Source organism: Brachycentrus maculatus, unplaced genomic scaffold, assembly GCF_059751285.1.
Source record: "Brachycentrus maculatus isolate JH-2025_06_01 unplaced genomic scaffold, ASM5975128v1 h1tg000269l, whole genome shotgun sequence".
In the NCBI taxonomy this organism is placed as follows: Eukaryota; Metazoa; Arthropoda; class Insecta; order Trichoptera; family Brachycentridae; genus Brachycentrus; species Brachycentrus maculatus.
The window spans coordinates 2,147,150-2,172,044 of record NW_028281020.1 but is presented as its reverse complement, the minus strand read 5'-3'; the positions used below and the strand labels follow the sequence as shown (position 1 = coordinate 2,172,044).

General features: G+C 32.0%; 2 protein-coding genes across 3 annotated transcripts in view; both read right to left on the bottom strand.

The window, feature by feature from the left end:
* Nucleotides 1-569: 569 nt before the first annotated feature.
* Nucleotides 570-6,016, bottom strand: LOC148305582 (Golgi to ER traffic protein 4 homolog). Its single transcript, XM_088266533.1, has 4 exons — nucleotides 5,897-6,016; nucleotides 5,534-5,816; nucleotides 3,799-4,106; nucleotides 570-2,490 (listed from the first exon to the last, which is right to left on the bottom strand). The coding sequence occupies exons 1-4, from the start codon at nucleotides 6,007-6,009 to the stop codon at nucleotides 2,223-2,225; spliced, it is 972 nt and encodes a 323-aa protein (XP_088122659.1). The 5' UTR covers nucleotides 6,010-6,016; the 3' UTR covers nucleotides 570-2,222.
* Nucleotides 6,017-7,234: 1,218 nt separating this feature from the next.
* Nucleotides 7,235-24,895, bottom strand: part of T48 (FU domain-containing protein T48) — a 36,510-nt gene continuing 18,849 nt past the window's right edge. For both annotated transcript variants that reach the window (XM_088266422.1, XM_088266421.1), the window contains exons 3-7: nucleotides 13,677-13,798; nucleotides 12,784-12,939; nucleotides 11,749-11,846; nucleotides 9,950-10,051; nucleotides 7,235-9,056 (exon numbers count right to left, since the gene is read on the bottom strand). In XM_088266422.1, the coding sequence (XP_088122548.1) occupies nucleotides 8,675-9,056; nucleotides 9,950-10,051; nucleotides 11,749-11,846; nucleotides 12,784-12,939; nucleotides 13,677-13,798 (860 nt within the window). In that variant the 3' untranslated portion in view covers nucleotides 7,235-8,674. The remainder of the gene's footprint in view (nucleotides 9,057-9,949; nucleotides 10,052-11,748; nucleotides 11,847-12,783; nucleotides 12,940-13,676; nucleotides 13,799-24,895) is intronic.

Here is a 24,895-nt window from a genome sequence, read left to right as displayed (position 1 = left end):
AAATAGAGTATACCACGACTAGACTAACCTAAGGAGACCATAAATAATTTTCATTTGACAATGTTGCCGAATACTCACAATTTCACAATAGGAAAAATATGCAATACCAAACTCGTTTTGTGTACATAAAATTTTATTATTGTTAATTTATAATAATTTTTACATTTACTAATCCAATATATATTATTATATTACAGGTGTTAATAATCACATATATTAAACACTAGAAGTAAAAAATTATACAAATTCAAATACAACTATTCAAAGAAAAGTGATACATATTATTAAATGCAAAAAGTATTTTAACTGAATATTTACTATTGTTGATGTCTCTATAACTGACTTTTACTGTTGTACATGTAAATTGAAGATTAACACATAGAGATTCGTTAGTTGGATTATTTGAATCATACAATGAAGGACGCTTCATGGTTGGAAGTTCCAATGTACTTTTTATCATTCAGATCCTTGAGTACGTATATACATACTCAAGGATTCAAACCTTTTTTAGTTTAGAATCTTTGAGTACATATTTGTGGGATCTAAAGCAAGCAAGCCAATTAAAACTCTTTTTGGAATAATGTCCTTTATTAAGTACAATATAAATTAACTTTCACGACGGAATGTTCAGAGTGATATATGTATATAACATGCATGTAGTTCGAAGATGTCTGTTAATGGGTGAATGAGCTAATCGGTTAAATTAACAAGTCAAAGTGTACAGAACATTTTTAATTTTACTATATCAACGGTAAAATGAAGGTTATCATTAACCACTCGCCAGTTTATCCCGAGCGTGACTCGGGCAAGGAGTTTGTGTTGCATCGATAAGTCCGAGTGCTACTCGGGCAAATCCTATTCCAACTTGGTGGTATTGATTTGCCCGAGCCAAATATATTTATGTATTTGTTTTTATTGAAATCATCACCAAACAATTTGAATACTGCTTAGGTTAGTCAGAGCAGTATTTGGGTAGTCTTGTTTCGAGTTGTTTGGTGATGATTTCCTGCACCGATGAATTTTGTCGCCAAAATTTGACTGTTAAGTGGTTAAGTGATGTAGCGTTCGTTTGCACTTCTATTGTGACATCTCGATTCATTTGATGATTTTTAAAAGACAAATTAAAAATGTAATAACCTGTAGAGATTGTCAATGACATTATCTATTAAGATTGTTTCATTTGTTAAAAAGAAAATTTGATGACGTTGATGTCTTGCAAAATTTTGTCAAATGGAGGTGTCACAATAATAGCACAGATGCTTTTTAAAACAGGTTCCTAGACATTATTATTTTCAAAATACAGATCAAACTAGGAGCATTGAAATTGACATACAAGCCACATGTGGATAACAAGAACTTCCTTGAAACTTTACAAATAAATTATATTTTTGGTAATATTTTCTTGAAACTCTATAACAATTTGAGTGCGTAATTTACATTATTAGTTTTCAATTGTTTTGTAAGAATGAGAGCGTAAATGTTAATGTGAAATTCTAAAACGAAGATTAATTAAGATTTTATTTAATTTTAGAGTTCCAACCCAAGAAATAAATTAAGTCACAAAAAGCGCGACAGTACCAAAGTAACTTAGTATTAAAACAATGTTTATTTTCAAAAGTGTGAGGAGATTTAGAGGTTGGATGTTTTCCTATAAAATGTTGAAATGTGCAAAAGTGTGTATTTTTTTCCCATTAAATTGGAGTAAAGTAAAAAATACCATTGCATAACGGGTGCATTGAAAGGGTTCCATAATTTGATTAATTAATTCGGCAGACACTTTGTGGTAAAATCTATCCATTTTTAATTTAAGTTTTACTTAGTAAATACCATTATTTCTTAAAATCTATTGTAACACATTTTTCGAAGCATTCAGCATCATTTTCATGCGTACGGTGTTTAAAAATGATGCTGAATGCATGAAAACACGTGTTACAATAGATTTTAAGAATTAGTGGTATTTGCTTAGTAAAATTTGAATTAAAAATGTGTTCCATAATGAATCCGCACCATCCGAATGCTTTTGACAAAAAGTGATATACTCGATATAAACAAAACCTCCAGTATACATTTGCACCGCATTGACATTTTGGTGTGATGCGGTTAAGAACAACATTTAAACGACAGAAGTGTGATTTTCAATTTCAGTTCACAACATTCCGTCTACATCTGTGCTTAATTCATTTTTGTGATTTCCACATAAATACGCCCAAACATCCCTTAGTTCATTCCAGTTCTGCTTGGTGCAGAGATCTCGGACCAGATCTCGCATTGGAGCACTCCTCGTCTGATGAACTCTCTACCATGTTCATGTTGCCTATAAACGAATCCAGAATGCTCCCCATAAGGCCGTTCATCTGACGCTTGTGTTTGATGGGTATTCCAAAGTAGATAACTCCGATCGTTTGCAAGTACTCCATGTACGCCGGATCCCGTGCGTTGATATGCTTTTTATATTCGCCTACGGTTTCCAAATATTTCTCTGGTAATTTTCTGTAATACAAAAATTAACTATTTTATTTTGCGTTTCACAATACATAATCATAACACAAGTTTATTATGTATAATTTATGTTTTACATCATAAATAGTGGTATTTACCGAGTAAAACATAAATTAAAAATGGATAGATTTTACCACAAAGTACTGGCAAATCAAAAAAAAATAATCTCTTGCAGTCCCACTTTTGAGATTGGTAAAATATCTTTGTGTTTCATTTTCAATTTGAACAGAATAAATAACTGATTTCTGTAAAAACAGACACATTTAAAAATAATTTCGCAATACAATCCTTATTTGCACAACTGTGTAAAATAAATATGTATAGTGCATTCCTTCCACATGAACTGCACCATTTTATGGATATTGTATAAATTCACTTCTTCAAATGAATTATAAAAAAAATTAAGCATTCAAAGAATAATTTGTACCATGGATATAACGATTCACAAAAGCAATATGAAAATATCAATGGCAGACTATCTGAGCATAATGAGGGTCGGGGTTGATGAAAAAACTGCCTGACAACAATGTGTTAAAATAGTCAAAACAACAATAATTTGAATTAGGTTTTTATAACTTTTTTAAAGTAATCAGTGAAAACTAAAATTTTATTTTAACATATTTCCGACGGGTGTTTTTTACGCCTGCAGACCGCTGGCGACGGGATTATTTGATTATTATGTTCACATAGTTAAGACCTCGGTTAGTACATAATATTCTCATAAAAACATAATTCCCTCATTACTGACATTGAAATGAGGACTGAGATGCGCAGAAGGTAAAAATACACTTCCCGTCCTTAAGCATAAATCGACCTAACGGGTAGAAATACCTTTCTTATTTTAAGTGTGTTAATTTGAATTGATAAAAAAGATGTTTAAAAATACAAATGTTTCCATCCCTTCAATTTTGAATTAACCAACTTTTACGCAATCTACATTAGAATGATCACCATGCCATATCCACACGAAAACAACGCTATGAAGTGGATTAGTAGTCGATGCTAAGTAATATACCTTCCCTATCCTTACTATCCTACCTGCAGACAAGCATCTAAAATAGACGCTTTGAGGGTTATTCTTTTAAAACAAAATTAATAAAATGAAAAAGTAGTTCAGGCGAATTGTAAATAATTTCATTGATTCGGCAGTTACTTTGAGGTAAAATCTATCCATTTTTAATTGCATGCATTCCGCATCATTTTCGAACACCGTCACACGTGTCACAGTAGATTTGAAGAAATAGATATTTTATAGGTAAAACTATAATTAAAAATGAATTGTAAGTAGTTTAGACTTACAATTCTATGCATTGGAAAATGAAGTACACAAAGTTCAGCAGCGGCTGGTCGTACGGCAGCTCTGTCTTCCTGATAGCGGGGTGGTTGGCCGTATAGTAGCGGAAGGTGTCCATGGCGAGCTCCTTGCGGCGCAGGGTGAGGGCGTGCAGCACGGCCTGCACCAGGAAGATGTCCACCTCCGACTTGTAGCCGCGCTCCGTGTGCATCTCCACCAGCATGGCTCCCAGGGCCTCGCCGTCCGAGGAGCGGAGGAAGTGCCGACGGGCCGATATCGTATTCTTCTGCTCCCAATATATTTTGGCCACTTGCTAAAAAGAACTAAGTACTTTAGAAACATCGACTAACTTCTGAGGGCTTTTGTTTTACTACAGACGGAGGTCGATGTACTAGGCCAGGGATGGTGAACAAGGGACCCACGTGAGAAATCATCTTACATGCTTGAACATACAGATAAAATTCTTTTTATTTAAAGCTTTTATTTAACAAAAAATAATAAGCGGCTAAAAGATATATGATGTATTGACTCGGCATTAACTTTGTGGAATGACATGTTAATATTTATTTTTTAAATTAAGCACTTGTATAATATTACTTAACCCATTGCAACACAATGCCGGCGAAACGCCAGCCAAGGTCAATTCGTCACTGATTCACAAAGCTGTCGATTTGCCGGTTTGTCTTTGAAGTGATTTATTTGACTGAACGACAATAACTTTCACAACTCTGAACTGAATACACTCTTCCAAAACTACCTGCGGATGAGCCATAATGATCTAGCTTATGAACCACAGTAAAATTATGCTTTTATATTTTACCATTTTTATTTTGTGCGTAATTTAGTCTTAATGTTATTGTAATAAAAAAATGTGTCAAATTTAAATAGCGTGTTTTATAAACAAATCATATCATCTTTATTAGTGGTGCAATGGGTTAATGAGTTTTCATTACGCACGACTAGTTTCGAAACCTACAGATGTTTTCAAAACTATTCATTGTGTAATGAAATACAACTCATTAAGTGATATTAGACAAGTGTTTATTTTTTTTTAAATTATTAAAATATAAGCTAACGCTTTTAACTATGTTTGGATTGACATATATACGTCCGAGGAGCTATTTTCCTCATTGAATCCTCGGCCTACCTCAAACAAAAACTATTGATAACTACCATTCTGGGTCCAATGAACCCGTATGCTAAATATGGTACTTTCTTTGCTTGCAAACCTCGTGTATGTTATATATTGTTATCTCCATATAATTTACAAATTATATTGAAAGTTTTAATAGTTAATAAATCTAACACTAACTTCAGAACGGGTCCTTTGAACCTGCTTGGTAGAAAGAGGGTACGAAATTGACTAGTGAAGAAATGACTGCTGCACATGTAAATACCACCAACTATTTATATGTATATATATACACATAAATAGTCAGTGGTATTAAATGGACCCGTGACATGGATATTTTTTTTAAAAGTCAAATTTGACCCATTTGCGAAAAAGGTTCGCAATCCCTGGAGTAGATCTCAACCAAAAACCTATATTTTTGTAAATTCACTAGCAATTAATAGCATGTAAAATGCGAGTTACAGTCGCCACGAAAATGTTGCGAATACCAGAAACCGGGAATATCAAAGAAGGAAGGGACGATTCATAAAATATAGTACAATATGGCAATTTAGTACTTGGATAGAAACGTTTTGTAAGGACAGAAGATATAAAAATAAATAACTTACCGCGTGCAACAGAGGATGTCCACATGAACCTTTTCCTACCGACCATTTCGTCGCATTGGCTACGAAGGTCTCCCTTTCTGGCATCGATGGATTCATAAGAGAAAACAGCTTAGTTATTTTTCCAATCCATTCTTCAGTCACTTCTAATTTTGACTTTACCAGCACATCTATCAGTTGAATGGCCAAGTCAGAACCGCTCTCCATTTGATTCTTCTCCAATAAAAGTCTAGCTCCATTTTCTAATAAATCTATCAATTCAGTAAATTTATTTTGAGCTATTAATCTGAAAAAAATAAGGTTACGAATGACGACTATGTTTTTTTTTTAGCTACGATAATACGATAAAAAAAAGTATTTATTTACCTGAAGTATAAAGTCTTATAAAGTTGATGAGCTTCATAATATTGTTCGGAAGATATAGCGAGTTTTAATTTTTCTTGTATTTTGCTAATACCTCGCTCCTTGCCCGCCGCCATGTTTACTGACCTGACAAACACTGCAAAGACTAATTGACTGAATTTGACGTTAGTGATGTGAAGGACAAATGCGATCATAGATTTATCGATGTTCTGGAAACATCGATACCTCATCTACATTTAGTGATGTGAAACGATAATATCAATCTCACAAGATCAATACTTCGATTAAAAAATCAAAAACGCTTGAATTTATTTAAATTATAAACTCTCAACTGAAGATTGATATTAACTTTGACAAAATATCGACATGTCGCAAAAAACATTTGAAAACAACATCCATATTTAAAAAGAATATGTACTCACTCTCTCCCTCCGTCTGTAAATAGAAATAAGGTCCGTTTTCAATGAATTGATTTTACGCATGCACGCACACACACCTATATGGACTCTGTTTAAATCGCTTAAATATAAAAATCGATCTAAATGCGTTGGGATACTCACATCCCTATCGGACATTTGTGGGTTTTGTGGCTACATGTTTACTCATATTCAGCCAGCTAAAAGTGTTTCTAATCACTTCATTTAGCTAAAAAATTCAGGGCCTTTTACTTGCTTCGAATACTTTATTTATACAGACATCATTTTACTTAATTTAGTTTAATTTTCTTATTGCTTGATAAAGTAAAGGTTACTTTTAAATATTTGTGCCGTTTTAAGCCGCATGCTCACTACGATATGAAGAACTTCTCTTTTGCAAGTAATAGATAGATAGTTCTCACTCCAATCCTCAATGGAGTGAAGTACAGAATTAAGTTATGCAAGCATATATTTGGTAGTCTGTAGTTGCCAGCATAACATTCTCATTTAAGATGTAATTTTTATATTTTTTTTATACATTGGAACATCTCATAGCATGTAATTTGCAAATGTAATGTAATGTAATTTAACAAAAAAATGTCAAAAAGTTGCTTCCTTATAGGTGGGGACTGACCAGAATCATTTCGTCGTAACGTAACACGTTATGATGCGAGCATTCGTACAGCAAGCCGAGCTGCTTGCTGCTCATTCTGAGTACTCCATCCGAAGTCGGATGCTCACTGCGAATGTTACTTTACGACAAAATGCTCTGGTCAGTCCCCACCTTAACGAGTGACATTTAGCATGAGTTACAGAAAAGATCCTTTTCATATATATACTTGTGAGCCGGGACTCTGCGCCAGTCAAAACAATTTTTTTTAAATGGAATCAAGCTGACTGAAAATAATAATATAAAAATAAAACATTTTTTTTTACATAAACAGTTTTTATTCTCCCATTAAATTTACAGGTGTGAAATATTTAAAAAAAATACACATTAATAAAAATAAAAATTACATTGACTAGATTAAATTATTTGGTGTTCTGTGCACAGTATCATGAAACTATAATCTAAGAGGAAGTGTGTTAGTGGGTGATTTATTACTATTATTTTACTAACAAAACCATAGGATGGCCTATTCTTAATACATCAGGTTTATGAATTTATCATAAATTGAAAACTAATTAGAATGTTTGAAATTTAACATCATTTTGGTAAATACCACTAATTATTATACTTAATAAAGTTAACAATAGTTATATGTATTTCGATCCATTTAATATCGTATTACAGTGTTTAATAATGATGTTGGGTGCATCAAAGCATGTATCACAATCTAATATAATAATCAGCGATATTTACCAAGTAAATTTTATAATTGATAGATATTATCACAAAGTGACTGCGGAACCAATAAATGAAACTAATTATTATACTTTGAAAAAACTTTAAACTAAATTGTGGTATTTATTTTTATGTATTGTGCTTGTTAAATTTTAATAAAAAAATATTTCTAGACATCGGATATTATAATTTATATATTTCTTACAAATATTTGCCGACAATGAAACTATCTACAAAAAACATTTAAAAAATATATTACAACCACTCATCACTTAATGACTGCTTACATTTAGAATATTTTTAAAACCCCCTGTATGAATGACAGTAAAATGTCTTAAAAAACTTCCATCATCTCTAGGTAAAATGATGTAATATGATGTGCAGAGCTACAATTGAACTATTGTGTACTGATATTAAGGAGTATGACATAAGTAAAGAGTTCATTTATCAACCAATTTACTTTATATCTAGTTTGGTGGAATGTAGAATGGACTTTAAGGTGTAATTATGAATACTTTATGCATATCAATAAATAATGTGTTAACTTATTAATTCTCTGTACATCATCAATATAGATAATGTGTATAATACGCCATCAGGCATTCCTGACCATTGTGTTACAAATAAAAAATAAAGTTAGCAACTAGTTGCTAATAATGACTTTTACAAGTTAAATCAAATTTCTCTACACTACATGTTCATGGGTTTGGAATGCCTTAGTCACTAAGCACGAGGTCTGTCTATATTATAAAACATCTCTCAGAGATAAGTTTTTTATTATTATTATCTTTATCTTATTGTAAATTATAACTCTGACAAACTTATGTGTAGATTATAACTCTGACAAACTTATGTGTAGAACAGTCAAAAGTGGGCGATCTTTTCAATACTTTCATCTAAATTCTTATATATTTAAAAACTAAATAAAAAATAGCATCAATAACATCCTCGCCAATTCTACAGATAAGTTTGTAGAAGTGCATCTTCTTATTTGCATACATTGAAAGGTAAAAGTAGACATTATAAAACAGTAACAATCTCATCTTGTGGTCTGTAACCGATGAGGAAGAAATCTTCATCAGGCCACAGACTAGCTCTTCGATTTTCTTGTCTGTTTTGCCAAGCGTTGGCGTGTTGGATGCTCGGCCTGTCCTGTGTAGACTCTTGGGGTAATTCCCACTGCTGACTCCAGTCTGGTTTGAAAGAAAAGTCCCCAAACGCCGGGCTGTCTTGAGTTTGTATCGAAAGCTCGTAAGCCGGAGGTTTCAACGTTGACATGGGGGTGGATTGAGTGGGGTCTATAGAAGATTGGGGCTTCTGCGTTGGGGTCTGCAGGAATTGTATCAGCTGGGCAACTTGTGGTTGGGGTGGAGGAATAACTAGACTGCGTCGCTCCAAAAGTCTGAAATTAATATAAAATTATAATTAATTTTTACTATCCGTTTCCTTTTATTGGGACATCAGACAAAACCCAGGAATTTGTACATGACTATAATTTATAAATACTAATTTGATTATTTCTTTAAATATTTTTTATAAATATTTCTACTGAATAAAAAAAAAATACGAATTTCAATCATAGATCGTCACATCATAGAATTTCAATTGAAGAAATAACATATGTTGTCACTTCTTATATATATATACAACTTTAAGTAATGTGGTTATCAATCATGGGTAATATGATGTATTAAGTGATCAGCTTGAACCAGCTTATGACAAGATGTAAGCCATCTTAAATACCCAGACTTCTTTATTCCTATCTCAATAAGTCGCAACTTAATTTTCTCTAAACTCAGGTAACATTTTACGTAATTGATTTTTTCTTAAAACACCGTTTTTTTATTAAAAAAATTAGTTTTTCTTTAAACAATTATTTAGTTTAGAAAAAAGAGTTATTGAAAGGTAAGGCGTTAAAAAGTTAATAAATAAAAAAAACTCCATATATATTCTAAAAAATATCAATATACATTCTTAAAGTAAAATAAACATAATAATATAACAATAAAACCCTTATCCGCACCCCAATGGTGCATAGGGCACTGCGTCATATAAACGCAGTGTTATCTTGATCGTTTACACATGAAAGAAAGGTGATCAGCCCTCCGCTTCAGGTACCAGTCCAGGGTAATATTGAATAAATATAACAGTGAAAAAATCACTTACATTTATTTTACCCCCCCTTGGGAATTGAACCCGGACCTACAGAACGGTAGCAGAGCGTGCTGACCATAACACTACGGAGGCGGACACAATAGAATAAAATGTACATAATAGAATATGAAATATACATACAATTCGGCTAGAGTAGCCAATCGCGGCCAGTCGGGTGGTATCACAGGAACATCTCTTCTATTCAGCAGCATCAGGATCTTGGCAAGGTCACTGAGGGAACGCCTGAAATCAGTTTAGATTTATTATCCACAGTTCTTAAACCGAGTACTTAATAAGACAGTGCAAACTGAAACCGTTGCATGTACAGATACGAAATTAAATAAAATTAATCTAACTAACCAACAGAGTACCTGTCCTTCGAACTAATTATGCGCGGAGTTCACCTATGTTTCGAATGGCTAGTGAGTACAACTCATGTTTTAGGCAAGTTGACATTTTCAACTATGGAAAATCTGTGTTGAAAAGTCAAATGGTGAGCATATTGTCCTCTCAGGACCTTTAAAAATTATGCTTCTCAGCATTGTATGTATGTCCCTACTAGAATCAACAATACACACACACACATATTCATTCATTTGCTAGATCTACACTAAATATTTTGTACTAATCTTTATGTTTCTGTGGTTAACTATAATTGGCTTGTTTAATGTATATCTTTTGATTGTTTTGTTTTACATATGTTGCTGTTGTTAACCGAAATAAAAATAATGAAAAAAATAAAAAAATGTAATAAAAAAATAAAAACTAACCATTATGTCGCTTCCTCGCAGGGGTAGGCAGAGAGAATAGAATACACTATAGCACTCTGACTTCGCAAACATTCTTCACTTCTTTTGTATTACATGCAACCGGCTCCTTGACTTCTGACCTGACCACTTTCATGTACCTGATATACTTAATCATGCCAAAATTTCCTCGGTCTTAATCTGCTTTTATTTCCAACTATATCCGTCCCATAAATTAGTTTTACCATTCTTTCCTCATTCATTCGTTCCACATGTCCAAACCACCTCAATTCTGCTCTGGGCAATTGTAAGGTGCCATGTTTCACAGCCCTATAAGGAAATAGGAGCAATGTATGGGCATTATATATTGTATTTGTATGTATTTATTTTATTAAACATATTTACATGGTAATTGATATTTTTAAGGATAAAATTAACACATCAAGTAAAAACTATGAAGGCAGTGGAAACAGACAAATTGTGAGATTCTATTTCGAGTTATGTATGTATTTATGGTGAATGTTTAAAACTTGTATTGATACAACATAAATTTATGTAGGGGAAACAAATATGTAACACAATTTAGAAGAACGAAGAGGTGTTTGGGATTTGTTGATATCGCAGTCATACAGGAGAAAGTGACCAAGTGCATTTTTTACAAAAACGTGATCATTAACAATTTGATATCTTGCTAGCTTAATATTACCCTGAAAAAAATCCCAAAGGATTTTAAACTTGGAAGTATAATATGTTGACTTGTTAAAAATGACTAACTGCATTGATGTTTATTTTCTTGCCAAGCAAAAGTGACTTAAATGGCCCTCCTGAACATTTTATGTTTTGTTAGTTGGTTACTTTCTCCTATACGACTACGATATATGAATTTAAGAAACTTTTATTTAAAAAACTCTGTAATAAGAAAAATCTGCGATGTCAAAGATATTGTGCGATGGGGAAGAGTAAGACGACATTTCTGGAGAGATCATGTGGGAATAGCAAGTTCGGATTGAGTAGTGAGGATAGCAGCAGATGAATGCATAAGAAATAACAAACTCCCAGGAGGATGGGTGATCTAACGATGGAAAGATAGCTGGTCATCCACCTCCCAGGAGCGGACTCCGAGAACAATAGGACACAGTCCTAGCTGAAGAAGAACAGAAGAGACGAGATAAATGAATTTTTTTATGTATTTACCCGCAAAATACAGCAGCCTCGGTATTTCCTGCTCGATGCATTTCTCTTACGTATCGTCTCACATCATTTAGGGTGGCCAAAAATGTGTAAGCATAAGGCTGAAATGTAAAAAATAACACGTTAAAATACAATTTTCAATATCCAGTAGGGAAACATTCATTACTAAAGGATGAGTTGGAATGCTTTCCGTGGAGATAGACTAATATCAGACAAACAGTGATTGAGGCACTTTTATGATAAATTTTGTCATTCAATCATTTGATTATGTAATGATAAATCAAGTTATAAGCAAATAATTTATATTTGAAGCACTAACTTTGTGATTTTCCCTTTTATAATTAACCTGTCCGGGAGCATGGACGTAAATGAACGCCAGTGCGAATTTTCCATAAAGGAATATCGACGTTAATGAACGTCGAAGTCCGTCTGCCCGTTAGTATAATGTAACTTATATAGCAATGACATCTGTGGATATTTGTGTGTAATTTTGTCATAACTGAAAAATATTTCGAATAGGTGTTTTTTTAATTAAATTATTTAAACATAATTTCTATCTTCATAATATATCGATTTAATGAAAAAAAAAATTTTTTCTGTAAAATAACTCACTCCCCAGAGAAAGTCGGACATCAATTTTTGTACTCCCGGAAAGGTTAAAATATAACTTTGTTTAAAAATCACTGTAACTATTTTATTATAACTTAATTATAATGTCTACCGGTTTTGAAGCTAACCGCTTCTTTATCAAGACTGATACTGACTTACAAGTTATTAGCAATGGCAAAATTACAAGTTATTAGCAATGGTGAAAAAAGGCAATATCAAAGTACTTATTGAAAACCTCCTCAAGATAACACTGCGTTTATATGATGCAGTGCTATGAGGAAATACACAGTGCTATGTATAAGGAAATACATCTATGCACCATCGGGTGAAGGAGGAGGGTTTGAAGAATGATATACTGAATAAGGTTATTTTTCATAGGTTTTAAACGATTGTTCTAATTAATAGAAGCCCAAGTAAGGATTATCTTACCCTGAATCTATCCAACTCTTTGTGAAAGTTTCTCAATGCCTTTGGACTCTGCTTGGGAAGACTGTCCTTCCGCTTGTGCCGCATCCTGACACACAACAACCCTCCTACTGCAAACATGATGCAGAGCAGGACTCCGGCAGCACAGCCTACAGTTATCTGAAAGGGAAAAATCATATCTAAAGATATTGATTATTAAACTTATTGAAATAAGTCCGTTTTCATTAGTCATTATTGAAACAAGAAAACTGGATTTACATTTTGAACACTGTATAGATATTGTCAGCTATGCATTTTGCGGCGATCCATTCATCATCGGATTTCAATCGCACATCAAAGTGGCAAAAATCAATCTATCTTTGTCATATGGCGTAGCGTGATTTTATTATTTTTGTTAAAAATTTATCATTGCTCTAGTTGAAGCGGCCTTTCTGTGACGTCGCCAGGTTGGCAATTCTCATGATATCCATTTTCACGACTGCCAGGTTGCAATTCTAAAAATACCGGATGGTACGCTGAATGCATTTGTGAAGAAATTTGTGTGTGTACCAGGCACATACAGGATACTAATGACATAAGAAAGAGCAAAGGGTGAAATATATTAATGCTTTATAATAGGATACGGTATAAAAAGTAGGAAGAAAAAAAGCAACAAAATTTAGGGCACTCGGAGTAAGAAATGATACATTTCCAAAAGTTTTGTAGATATCACACAAAAGTATCTTTATAATATGAACTTCCCACGGACGGAGGTGAGGCTTAAACTGCGGGTGATATGCGAATGTAAAGTATTCTTATCCACCAAGGTATGGCGGCTGGTATGCCGATGGGCTAAACATCGAAATTGATGTTTTGTTTTTTTTTTGGAATCAGGTGTAAGGAAAAGGTTTATTTACCTCATTTATTCTCCTGGGGGGCTGACATGGGCTGCCCTTGCCGCTGTACGTGGGGCAGAGGGACAAGCACCTCCCGCGCCCCACCGCGCCCACCTCACACCTCCGGCACTCCGAGACGCAAACTGAAGAAGAAGAAGAAGGAAACGCTTTTTAAATTTTGTTATTTATTTATTCAATTAAACGTATTTACATTTTTAGGGATAAAATTAACACATGAAGTAAAAACTGTGAAGGCAGTGGAAACAGACATTGTGAGATTCTATTGTAACTTTGTTGATACAGTATATTTATGTAGGGGAAACAAAAATGTAACACAGTTTAGAAGAATGAAGAAGTGTTTGGGATTCAACTCAATCATTATTTCAATTATGTCAATATACATATATCGCTCACTCCTTTCAAGAATGTCATAAATCAAAAATCGTCAATTTTCAGTTGTGCATGTTTTCGGAATGCCCAGAAAATATACTTTATCCCAGCAAAAGAGGCATATTTTTTACTTAATATTTACCCGCTACACGGCAGAAAATGTTGTTTTTGCATTTTGAAGAAAAGATATTGTTTAATTATTTTTTTTAAATAAACTAAATATTTTTCAAATGCAGAAAAAACCTTCAGGTTTTATCTAAAAAGATCTGTTGCACAGTAAAAAGTTCAATAAGTGGCTTGATATTAATTTTTAATACATTTGTTATATTTTTAAACTTTAAAAACGTTCTCCTGGAAAATCAAGTTTTTTTATTTATGACGTTGTTGAAAGGAGTGAGCGATATATACCCAACACAGAACGGTGGAAGTCCAAGAAGAAGGCCTTTGTTCAATACCGGACCCAAGAAGAAGGTTGAAGTAAGTAAGTAGTCAATTTACCAATGTGCGGATCACATTGATACATTTTTAAGCCTAATTTACACAAGACTATTACTATATTTTTTTTGTTAAAACATGATTGCATAAAGGTATTTCTTCTTTCTGGCAACACTACACCCAAGTGGTGCATAAGGCACTGCGTCAAATCGATTGATATTGGATCGGTAATCGCAACTTAATTTTCTTTAAACCTAGGTAACATTTAACGTAATTGATTTTTTTCTTAAAAGACCATTTTCGTATTGAAAAAATAAGTTTTTCTTAGAAATAATAATAATAATAATAATCCCTTACCGCACCCCAATGGTGCATAAGGCACTGCTTCATATAAACGCAGTGTTATCTCGATCGATTACACATGAAGGAAAGGTGATCAGCCTTCCACTTCAGGTACCAGTCCAGTGTAATATTGAATAAATATTAGAGTGAAAAAATCACTTATATTTATTAAACCCCCCTGGGAATCGAACCCGGGACCTCCAGAACGGTAGCCGAGCATGCTGACCATTACACTACGGAGGCGGACGCCGGAGGCGGACTGACCATTACACTAGAAATAAATATATGGTTTAAAAAAACAGTTATTGAAAGGTCACGATTTAAAAAATATTTTTTAAATATGTATTCTTAAAAACAAAATAAAATCCAATATATATTTTAAATAAAAATCGGACGTCAAGTGACGACTTTTTACTCTTTTATCGCGGTGAATAGTATTTTCTTATATGTCGGTTTTAAATGATAAAATCACCGTAAAATGTAAAGCGCCCTTGAGGTGATTTTCACGAAAACGGCGGGATATAAATTGTACAAAAATAAATAAATGATTTAAACAGAAAAAAAGCAAATAAAAAAAGGTAGGGCGAGGAATCGCCGTAACAAAAATCATTTTTGCCTGCCAGTGCCAGATCGAGATAAATATTATAAGTAAGACATTCATTTACAGCAAGGGTGGCCAACCCGCGGCCCGCGGTCATTTATGACGAATTAAAAAATATATATGGGGTCATTCAGAATATATTTTATTTCATATTTTAAAAAAACAGTTTTTGTAATTACATGAAATGCATATATTTTGATGAAAAGAAACTCAAATCTCGCACTGAGTGTCCGTCCATTGATAAATTGGTGTAATTTCAAATAAAATTGGTAATATTGTTTGATTTATGAGTCTAATTAATAATTTTGACTGTTAAAATTTATAAAAATGTTCATTACTATACAGATACATTTCTTGTTGGTTCAATGTGCGTTTTCTTACATCTGGTTGTAGTAATGTGTTTTTTTTTTCATAATTACCCTAATCGTACTTTCTGATTACCACCGCATTCAAATTATTTCATTCATTCAAACCCTTATCCGCACCCAATGGTGCATAGGGCACTGCATCATATAAACGCAGTGTTATCTTGATCGTTAACACATGAAGGAAAGGTGATTAGCCCTCCGCTTTAGGTACCAGTCCAGGATAATATTGAATAAATATTAGAGTGAAAAAAAAATCACCTCAATTTATTTGACCCCCCTGGGAATTGAACCCGGGGCCTCCAGAACAGTAGCCAAGCATGCTGACCATTACACTACGGAGGCGGACTTCAAATTATTTATAATACTAAAAAATCAATAAGTGTGAAATTCATTGAATTTTTTTTAAATATTAGTCTGTGTGCGGCTCTTAGGAAAATTTGAGGTCATGGATGCGGCCCGGGGTGCATTTTGGGTTGGCCAGACCTGATTTACAGGTTAGGTCCTTTCTCTTGTGTGGTCTGTTTCAAGGCATGTTTATGAAAAAAAAATACCGTCTGTTTTCGTTTTAAAAGTCACTGACCATTTTCACCGGAACTCTGACATTCAAAATTTTTTACACACCTCTCCTAATGTGTTGTTAACAAAGCAGATTTTAGATAAACATTTTCTTGTGTGGATCAGCCATTGTGTTTACACATACACATCACCTTTATTCCGCCAAATTCCAACAAAAGATTAACCGAAATGACTTATCCCGCATATGTCTTACAATAGGTTAGGAGAAAACAAAACAGTTATTATAGAAGCGCTGAACATTTGCGGTTTTAGTATTGTCGGAGCGGCCATTGTAAATATTTCAAACAAAATGATAAATGAGGCTGTTCTCCGGGCTTGTGACAGATAGAAAACTGTCTTTTGGTGAGACAGGGTCGGTGTAAGATACAAGATCGTATAAGATGATCCGTGAAGTGCGGTTGAAGATGAATTTCAATTGTATTTCCTAAGCTGTCCCTAAATCCATCGTCATTTACAAGAGGTACTCTAGTCTCTCGATGTACCAAGTTGCACGAAGAAAAAAATCTTATGTCATGTGTATGTACATATAAATCTCTTAAATATGTATATTTATGTATAACTGGCTCTGCGGCCACGCGTATGGGTCAGTCTGGTTAAATGGAAAAGAAATAAAACAGAAATCACGCATTTCTAATACGTTTAATTTCACAATCTTTATGAAGCGATGAAAATATTAAAAATCTTTACTATAATGCAATAAAAAAAATCGATTGCATTGTGGAAATTCTAAGAGACAACACTCTGTCAAGAGGCACGCTGTCCGTCACGAGCAATTTTCTGTATTGCGTATGTTGCTGTAACGTTTAACCGATGGGCTGCCATTTGCTGTAAAAAAATATTTTAAAATAAACATTTTTACCTGTCACAGGTAAAAACACATGTATAAAAACACGTGCGTATCTAAATACGCGTTGTGTAAAAATTTCAATGCAATCGATGAATTACTCTAGGGGATTTAAGATTTCGAGCTAACGGGTGATTTTCTGGATCGATTTTTTTTTATTTTATTCAAAATTAAACACTTGAATAATCCACTTAATTGAGTTTTATTTTATTTACGACTAGTTTCAAAACGACAATTGTTTTCATCTTCAGGTACAAATTAAAACTAATTAGTTAATCAGTTTTAATTTGTACCTGAAGATGAAAACAATTGTCGTTTTCGAAACTAGTCGTAAATAAAATAAAACTCGATTAAGTGGATTATTCAAATGTTTAATTTTTAATAAAATAATCATGTCATTCCACAAAGCTAATGCCGAATCAATAAATAATATGATTTTTTTATATTAAACGACTCTGTACATTTCAAGTAGTACAGCTAAAATCCCAATTGAATCAATACCTAGAATTATTTATGTACTTAGTGTATCTATTTACCGTTTTACTTTCATTGAAAAGGTAAAAAAAAACTTGAGTCAAGTACCTACCTAATTTAATACGTTGATATTTGGAACGTAGTATTGATATTAATAGTAAACATCTCGAGAGCTAACAGCTAGACGTTGCTTTTGTGACGCACAATTTTAATTAGGTACAATCATTCCGGCGTGGGTTATCAAATCATCTTCAACAATTTCCAACAATTAAAAGGAACATCTGCAAGTGGGGTCTCCAGGGCCGACTCTCAAGATCATTTCAATTTTATTTATAATTCTTCGGTATTTTAAATATTTTAATAGCCATTTGAGAAATCGTCCTCCACAGAAAAGATTGGCAAATAAAAAATTGACCAATAGGATAATAACCTTACAAAATAATGGCTCTATTTTAATTTGTTTTCTAAACAATTATAATACACACACACGTGTGTTATTATAACTTTGATATAACGCTTTCGAATGCGTATTTTTTACGTTTTCTGAAATTTTGTTTAATTTAGAATAAAAAAAAAATAAAAAATAGAGATAACATTTCTAATTTTATATTTTTGCCGCTGTCTATCAAAAAAATCTGTCTTCAGTCGCTGTCTACACAAATCTTCACTAAAAAAATATTTATTAAAAATTATAAATACATTATTTCTTTATTAAAATAAAACATTCAACAAATTATTTTTAGAATGACGTATATATCGAGTCGTGAAGTAGAGTTTTTAGTGGTAATACACAATGTGAACGATGAATGATAAGGAGAGTAATGCTATTATTTACAAAAATAAAAATGTATATACATATGAATGTTATTAACAAATATCTTGTGAAATTCTGTTACAGTATACTCTCCGGTAATACAGTTTTGCTAAAAAATAAAAAAGGTTGGAACACCAAAAATGCATTCACGCTATGGAAGGTGCAGTCTCCGTTTCCGATGCGGCCCTGGCAATTCATTAAGCCCTTAACTAGAATAAATTAACGGAAATGTGCAGTACCTAATAATAATGATAAAAATTGCCTCAGTATGTATTTTTACAAACATGTATTTTTGTGGTTATTAAACTCTTGTGTTTATATTTTTAGGCATAAAATACAAGTTTAACTCACATGAATGCAAACTCAATTATATTTCCTACTTTATAAAAGTAATTTAAATTTGATTCCCCCCAGAAATCTGAACCTGAAGAAAATTTTCTATACATAACTTTAAAAATTAAAATTAAAATTATGAGAACTATTGTTTAAAACAAAGAACAGCCATATTTCACCACATTCTTTCGTTTTATGAGACATTCCCATCAAAACACACATTTTGTTTAGTCTACACCACATTCCCTTCAATTTACAATATTCTCCTCTCCTTACATAAAAAAATATATGTTAGGTATTTCCGGGATATACTCGTATCAATTAACTTATCACTCGTGTCCATCAAGCATTGGTAAAAGATTTCGTAATATTAATGTAAGGATATATATGAGAATATAGAACAAACCATATGTTATATTTTACCAATACGAACATCCTGAATTTTCCAATCACCTCACAGACATATTTTATTTATTGTTTCGGCATTAACTTTGTGGTAAGACATGTTACAATGATTAAAGAAAACGCTTGTTTTTTACCACTTGAGTTTTATTAAAGACTACATGTTTCAGAAGTTAAACTTCCATCATTCAGGTCTGTATAATAACATTACACATTATTATACCTCACAGCCAAATTACGTTTTTGATGTACATATATCATATCGACGGCCCCTACGTAAAGTACTCTATCTGCAAACCTGTTACTTTACAGGAGAGAGCGAAGATTTTATCAAGGTTTTTTTATTAATTAACAGTTTTATCTGAAATTCTAAACTAGTATATAATACATTAAAAAAACACGATAAAATAATGTATTAAATCTTTTTAAAACTTTATGCATTTTCAAAATTAAGTAGTTAGCGTTTTAGGAGTTCAGTGCATTTCGAAAATTCGATGTAGATAGCGCCTTATACGCCTGGAAACTAGGCGTAATTTAATTTAAACACATTTTTTTGTTTATTTATATTTGTAAATAACGGTCTGTTGATAACGTACACCAAATATCTCAAAATTGATAAAAATGTAGTTAGAGCACTTTACGTAGGGCACGTCGATATAATGTACCTACATGGTGGTAGTGTACACGGGTAAAAATATTACAAAAAACTAATAATAAAGTTTTAAACATATGGATTTTTTTAATATTCGAAATGCTATCAAAATGATGTTCCTTCAATTAACAACCAAATGATATACTATGCACCGGAATTTTTCGGTAAATTGAGAGAATTATCAGTGCGACTAAATCCCAGAGAAATCATTTCTGCTGTTTTGGTAAGAAGAGATTAAATTAGATTGGGTTGGAAAGGTGAATAAATAAGTAAAACAGGTAGACATTATATCCGCCCATGGTCCGACGATTGCGCTGATTATGGCTTAAAATAAGAGAAAATACATATTTTAAATTGACTTCAAAATTTGTAATTGGTAAATATTTTTCGAAGAAAAATAATCTACGTATAAGTATATCGTAATAAAAATTAATTTAAATCTTACCCCAACAACCTATGTATGTATGAGAAAAAATGAACAAAGTATATTTTCGTTCGTTTTTATCCTTATTGTACTATTTACATGGAAACTCTAAATGATATAAAAATTATAATACATCTTACATTATATATTTTTTTAGATTTGGGATTTATAAATAATGATATCTACAAACAACTTGGTGTTGAGCAAAATCGATCAAATTCATTTCAGAATTATTTTTTCTATCCGAATTTACATGGAGAATTCGATTTGGTTTGTCGATTTGGTTATGTGACAATATTTACAATATGGATGTTTTGTGTTTGCGATACATTTTTTTAAAAGGAATAACCCACAAAGCCTCTACTCTACAGGGTTGTCTGCAGGTAGGATAGTAAGGATGAGGAAAGCAAATATAAAAAAAAATTCATCGCTAACACCCAGACCAATTACAAATAAATCTTTCTTGAATTTATTTTGTAATTGACGGGAATCGAACCCGCGACGCTAGCTTCGCAGTCGAGCGTCTACCCGACTACCCAACTACCTGTCATAAAAACAGATTTTTTTTTCACTTTCTGAATTGAAGGAAAAAGTCAACAAACCAATTTGAGTTACAATTTTTAAAATAAGGTTGATTTTCAGCCACTTTAAAATATATATGTTACCATTCATTGAATTTGTACGTTTTCTCCTATTGCAGTGAGTAATATAAAGTCTAACCGCCTGGGAAATCAGGCAAAGAAAGACAATTCTTCGTTTTTGTACGTAGTTACAAGTATGCATACCTATACATTATAGATTCTAATGTAGGTATCAGGAAATATAAACGTTTCGTATGTATTATACTCCTGTAAAATTTAAATATATTCGATAGGGTAATTTGTGTGTGATTTATATGAATAAAAAAAATGAGTAAGTATGAGTATTCATTTTCCAGATCAAAACTTGGATTACCGACTTTTTACCGTCTTTTTTTTAATTATTTTTTTTTTGTCAAAAATTATAAGCAAAATATGCTTTCATTGATTATTACTGCGCTTAAGAATATACCGACATTTTATTGTTTGTTTGCAAAGAGTAGACTTATAAAATAAATTTTATATATTGTAAAAATATAATCTAAAATCTGGCGGTGCCAAAAGTCTGCGTAATCGGAGGGCATGTATGACTAGATGTATGGATGTGAAGGAGGCGAGGAGTGTATGTCAGGACAGAAAAGTGTGGCGTTCCATCCTCTCTGCCTACCCCTGCGGGGAAAAGGCGTGATGGTAGTAGTAGTAGTAGTAGTAAAAATATACATACAAAAAGACATTACAATGGACAAAAATAATAATTCAAAAAACATTTTTTTTTATTCAACAATTTTTACAATTAATAAAGAGAAAGGTATGAAAAACACAACACAATATTAAGAAGAAAAATATCATACATACAACTAAAGGAAATCGAACCAGAACCCCCAGCACCACAGCACCAGTAAACCGTAAGATAAGCTGTCTGAATACCGAGCTTCAGTATTTTTAAAAGTCATAGGACAAATCACGAGTTGTATGTATAGAGAACACGAATTCAAGAATACTACTTTACCGATATACGTAGTACATGCACCCTTTCTATTAGTTTCAGAACTTAGAACCACCAGACGTAAGTAATACGCTAAAGCAGACGTAAGTAATTTGTTGGTATAGCCATCTTCCTACTCTGGTCGTGTGTTATATCACTAAGCTTGGTCAGAGCATAACATAATCCTTCGCTGACTGACCACATCCGTGTTATAAGTTACCAAGACTTTCCATCGTAAATTATACGATTTTAAACTAAGTTACTACTTAAATGTAGGTTTGTTCGTGAACTGCTGATGTTGCCGTACTACAATACGAGTATGTCATTTAGTACTTACATCGGTATTAAATTATATAAAATATTATATAGTTTTTCATTTGCAATGTTGCCTTTCGTGAACTTCAATAAATTAACCCATTATCTTCATTTTTAAATGATCGATATCTAAAAATTTTATAGTAAAAAAGTGGTTATTTCATTTGATTTTTTGATTTACCAAGCTACTCTAATATTTTTTGTTTTGTTGATTGAAATCTCATTTACTTTATTTGTGAATATTATAAAATGTTGGATTGGTAACTTAAGGCCGAGATCTCGAACGCTCAAATCACAACGCGTTCGGCAATGCTTAGGGCTGGACGTCCTTCCGCGCTCAAAAAATATTGGAATTTGATTTTTTTAGAATACTATATATGATGAAAAACAATTTTAGATATTTTTTTAACTCTTTACCATTCAATAATTCTTTTCTTTTCAAAGCCATATATTTATTTCGAAGAAAAACTTATTTTTTCAGTACAAAAAGGTGTTTTATGAAAAAAATATCGTCAAATGTTACCTAGGTTTGAAGAAAAGTTGCGTTTTACCGTATATTGGGCCTCAATGCATTAGTCAAACCCTGGAGTAAATAGCAAACAGTATTTTGCGTGTAATATAAACGAAACACTATATATATTTTTACTTTCACTACCAATATGATATAAGGAGCGTACATGCTTTGTGTATCTACCAATTTAATGTTATTTTTGTTTGTTTTATTCTGTAACATACTAATCGTAGTGAACAATAGAAAATACAATAGGTGCTTACCCTTGTACCAAATCCGGAAGTAGGAGTATATTAAGTACTCGGTATTATACACACCTTTAAATTACTACTAGCCTAAAATAACACAGATGGAAGGCCGGTGAAAAGGTCCATTCTTATTATTTTTTGACATCTCATCAAAGATGAAGAAGAATATGGAAGTTATTAAAATAACAAAAAAATAGTCAAGAAGCGTATGATATTAATTTTTCGTATAGGTATCGCGTGTCTGTGACATAAAAAAGATATTATTTTACCGTATATTGTTCAGGAATCCCAAACATGTAAATAAATATTTTATTTATTGTTTCGGCATTAACTTTGTGGTAAGACATGTTACAATGATTAAAGAAAACACTTGTTATTATACAGACCTGAATGATGGAAGTTTAACTTCTGAAACATGTAGTCTATAATAAAACTCAAGTGGTAAAAAACAAGTGTTTTCTTTAATCAATGTAAATAAATAGTAACTTAATAAAAACCAACGGAAAAATTTGAAAAAAAATGAACCGCAGATTAACATCAAAGTTTTTTTAAACACATGTTCATTGTATTTGGAAATTTCGTAAAACAAAACGATTTGGGTTACGTTCGTTTCGTTTTTAAATATGTGGGCCCTAGGCGCAGGTAATTTGTTAAGGAAAATTAAGATTTTAAATGGATGACGGTAGAATACAGAATTTGAGGATAGTTTTTTTTTATAAACTATTTATTGCAAATTTAAATGTTAACAGCATTGTGAATTTAAGCATATGGCAGAAAAGATTTCGAAATAAATCTTTATTTTACAATCACCAAAAGTATTAAATAGAAATTCAATACTGTGGAAACATTTTTTTCAATAAATTTTTTAAATACTTTGCGAAACAATGTAATCAACGTGATAATATCACTTCCTTATACTTTCGATACGTTTTACATAATATCATTACGGAATTAATAATTGTTAGATACAAATTATAATACGTAATTACATTGTTCTTCATTTGTCTACCCATAAAAATATAATCGATTGTTCCATACACCTTTTGAATATAATTTTTGTGTGTTACTTATTTGGCGGACGGCACTGACTAATCAAAGAAAAATATTATCAAAGAATTTTAAAGTTTTTTTTTAAAGAAAAAAAAACCCTAATAAGTGTAGTAATCAATAAACTAAAATTGAGGACTATTTTTTTTAATAAACGCTTTTAATAAACCACTCAATGAGTTTTATTTTATTACACACGACTTGTTTCGAAAACTAACAGATGTTTTCATCTACAGGTGAAAATTAAAACTAACGAGCAAACAATATTAAGGGTTCATAGGGATAATAAATATAGGGAGGGGGGGGGTTAGGAACGCGATTTTTTGTAAAAGGAAACATAGATAATAATGGTGACGTATTTTGAAACAACATATTATTAATTAACGTTTCATCATAATTAAATATTTTATTTATTTTAAGTGATTAATTTTTTTTAATAATCAAAATTTCATTCCACAAAGTTAATGCCGAATCAATTATTGATAAAATTGAAGACGATGAATTCTATCAATAAATCTAATTGCAGATTGGCGTTATTTGTCTTTTCAAAGAAATTCTTCATATGATGAAATTTAAAAACTGGGATCGTATGTTTTCAATAGTTTAATATTATGAATAATAAATTCACTTACCTAAGCTTTTATATTCGGCCATATAAAGAAATTCTCTCGAGACATTCACGCTTAGTTGCGTTGAAATATGTTTTTATTTTCCAGAAGGACCACAAAAAATTTATAATTTTTTTTAAAAATAGGTATATTGAAATAAATAAATAAATATTTAGAACACTCTTGTAAAATAGACTAATATGTAGAAAAAATCGTATGAGGTTTATTTTTTTCCATTTTAGGCTGGAATCTTGTGCTGAAATAAACGTTTTATTCATATTTTTTATTCACTA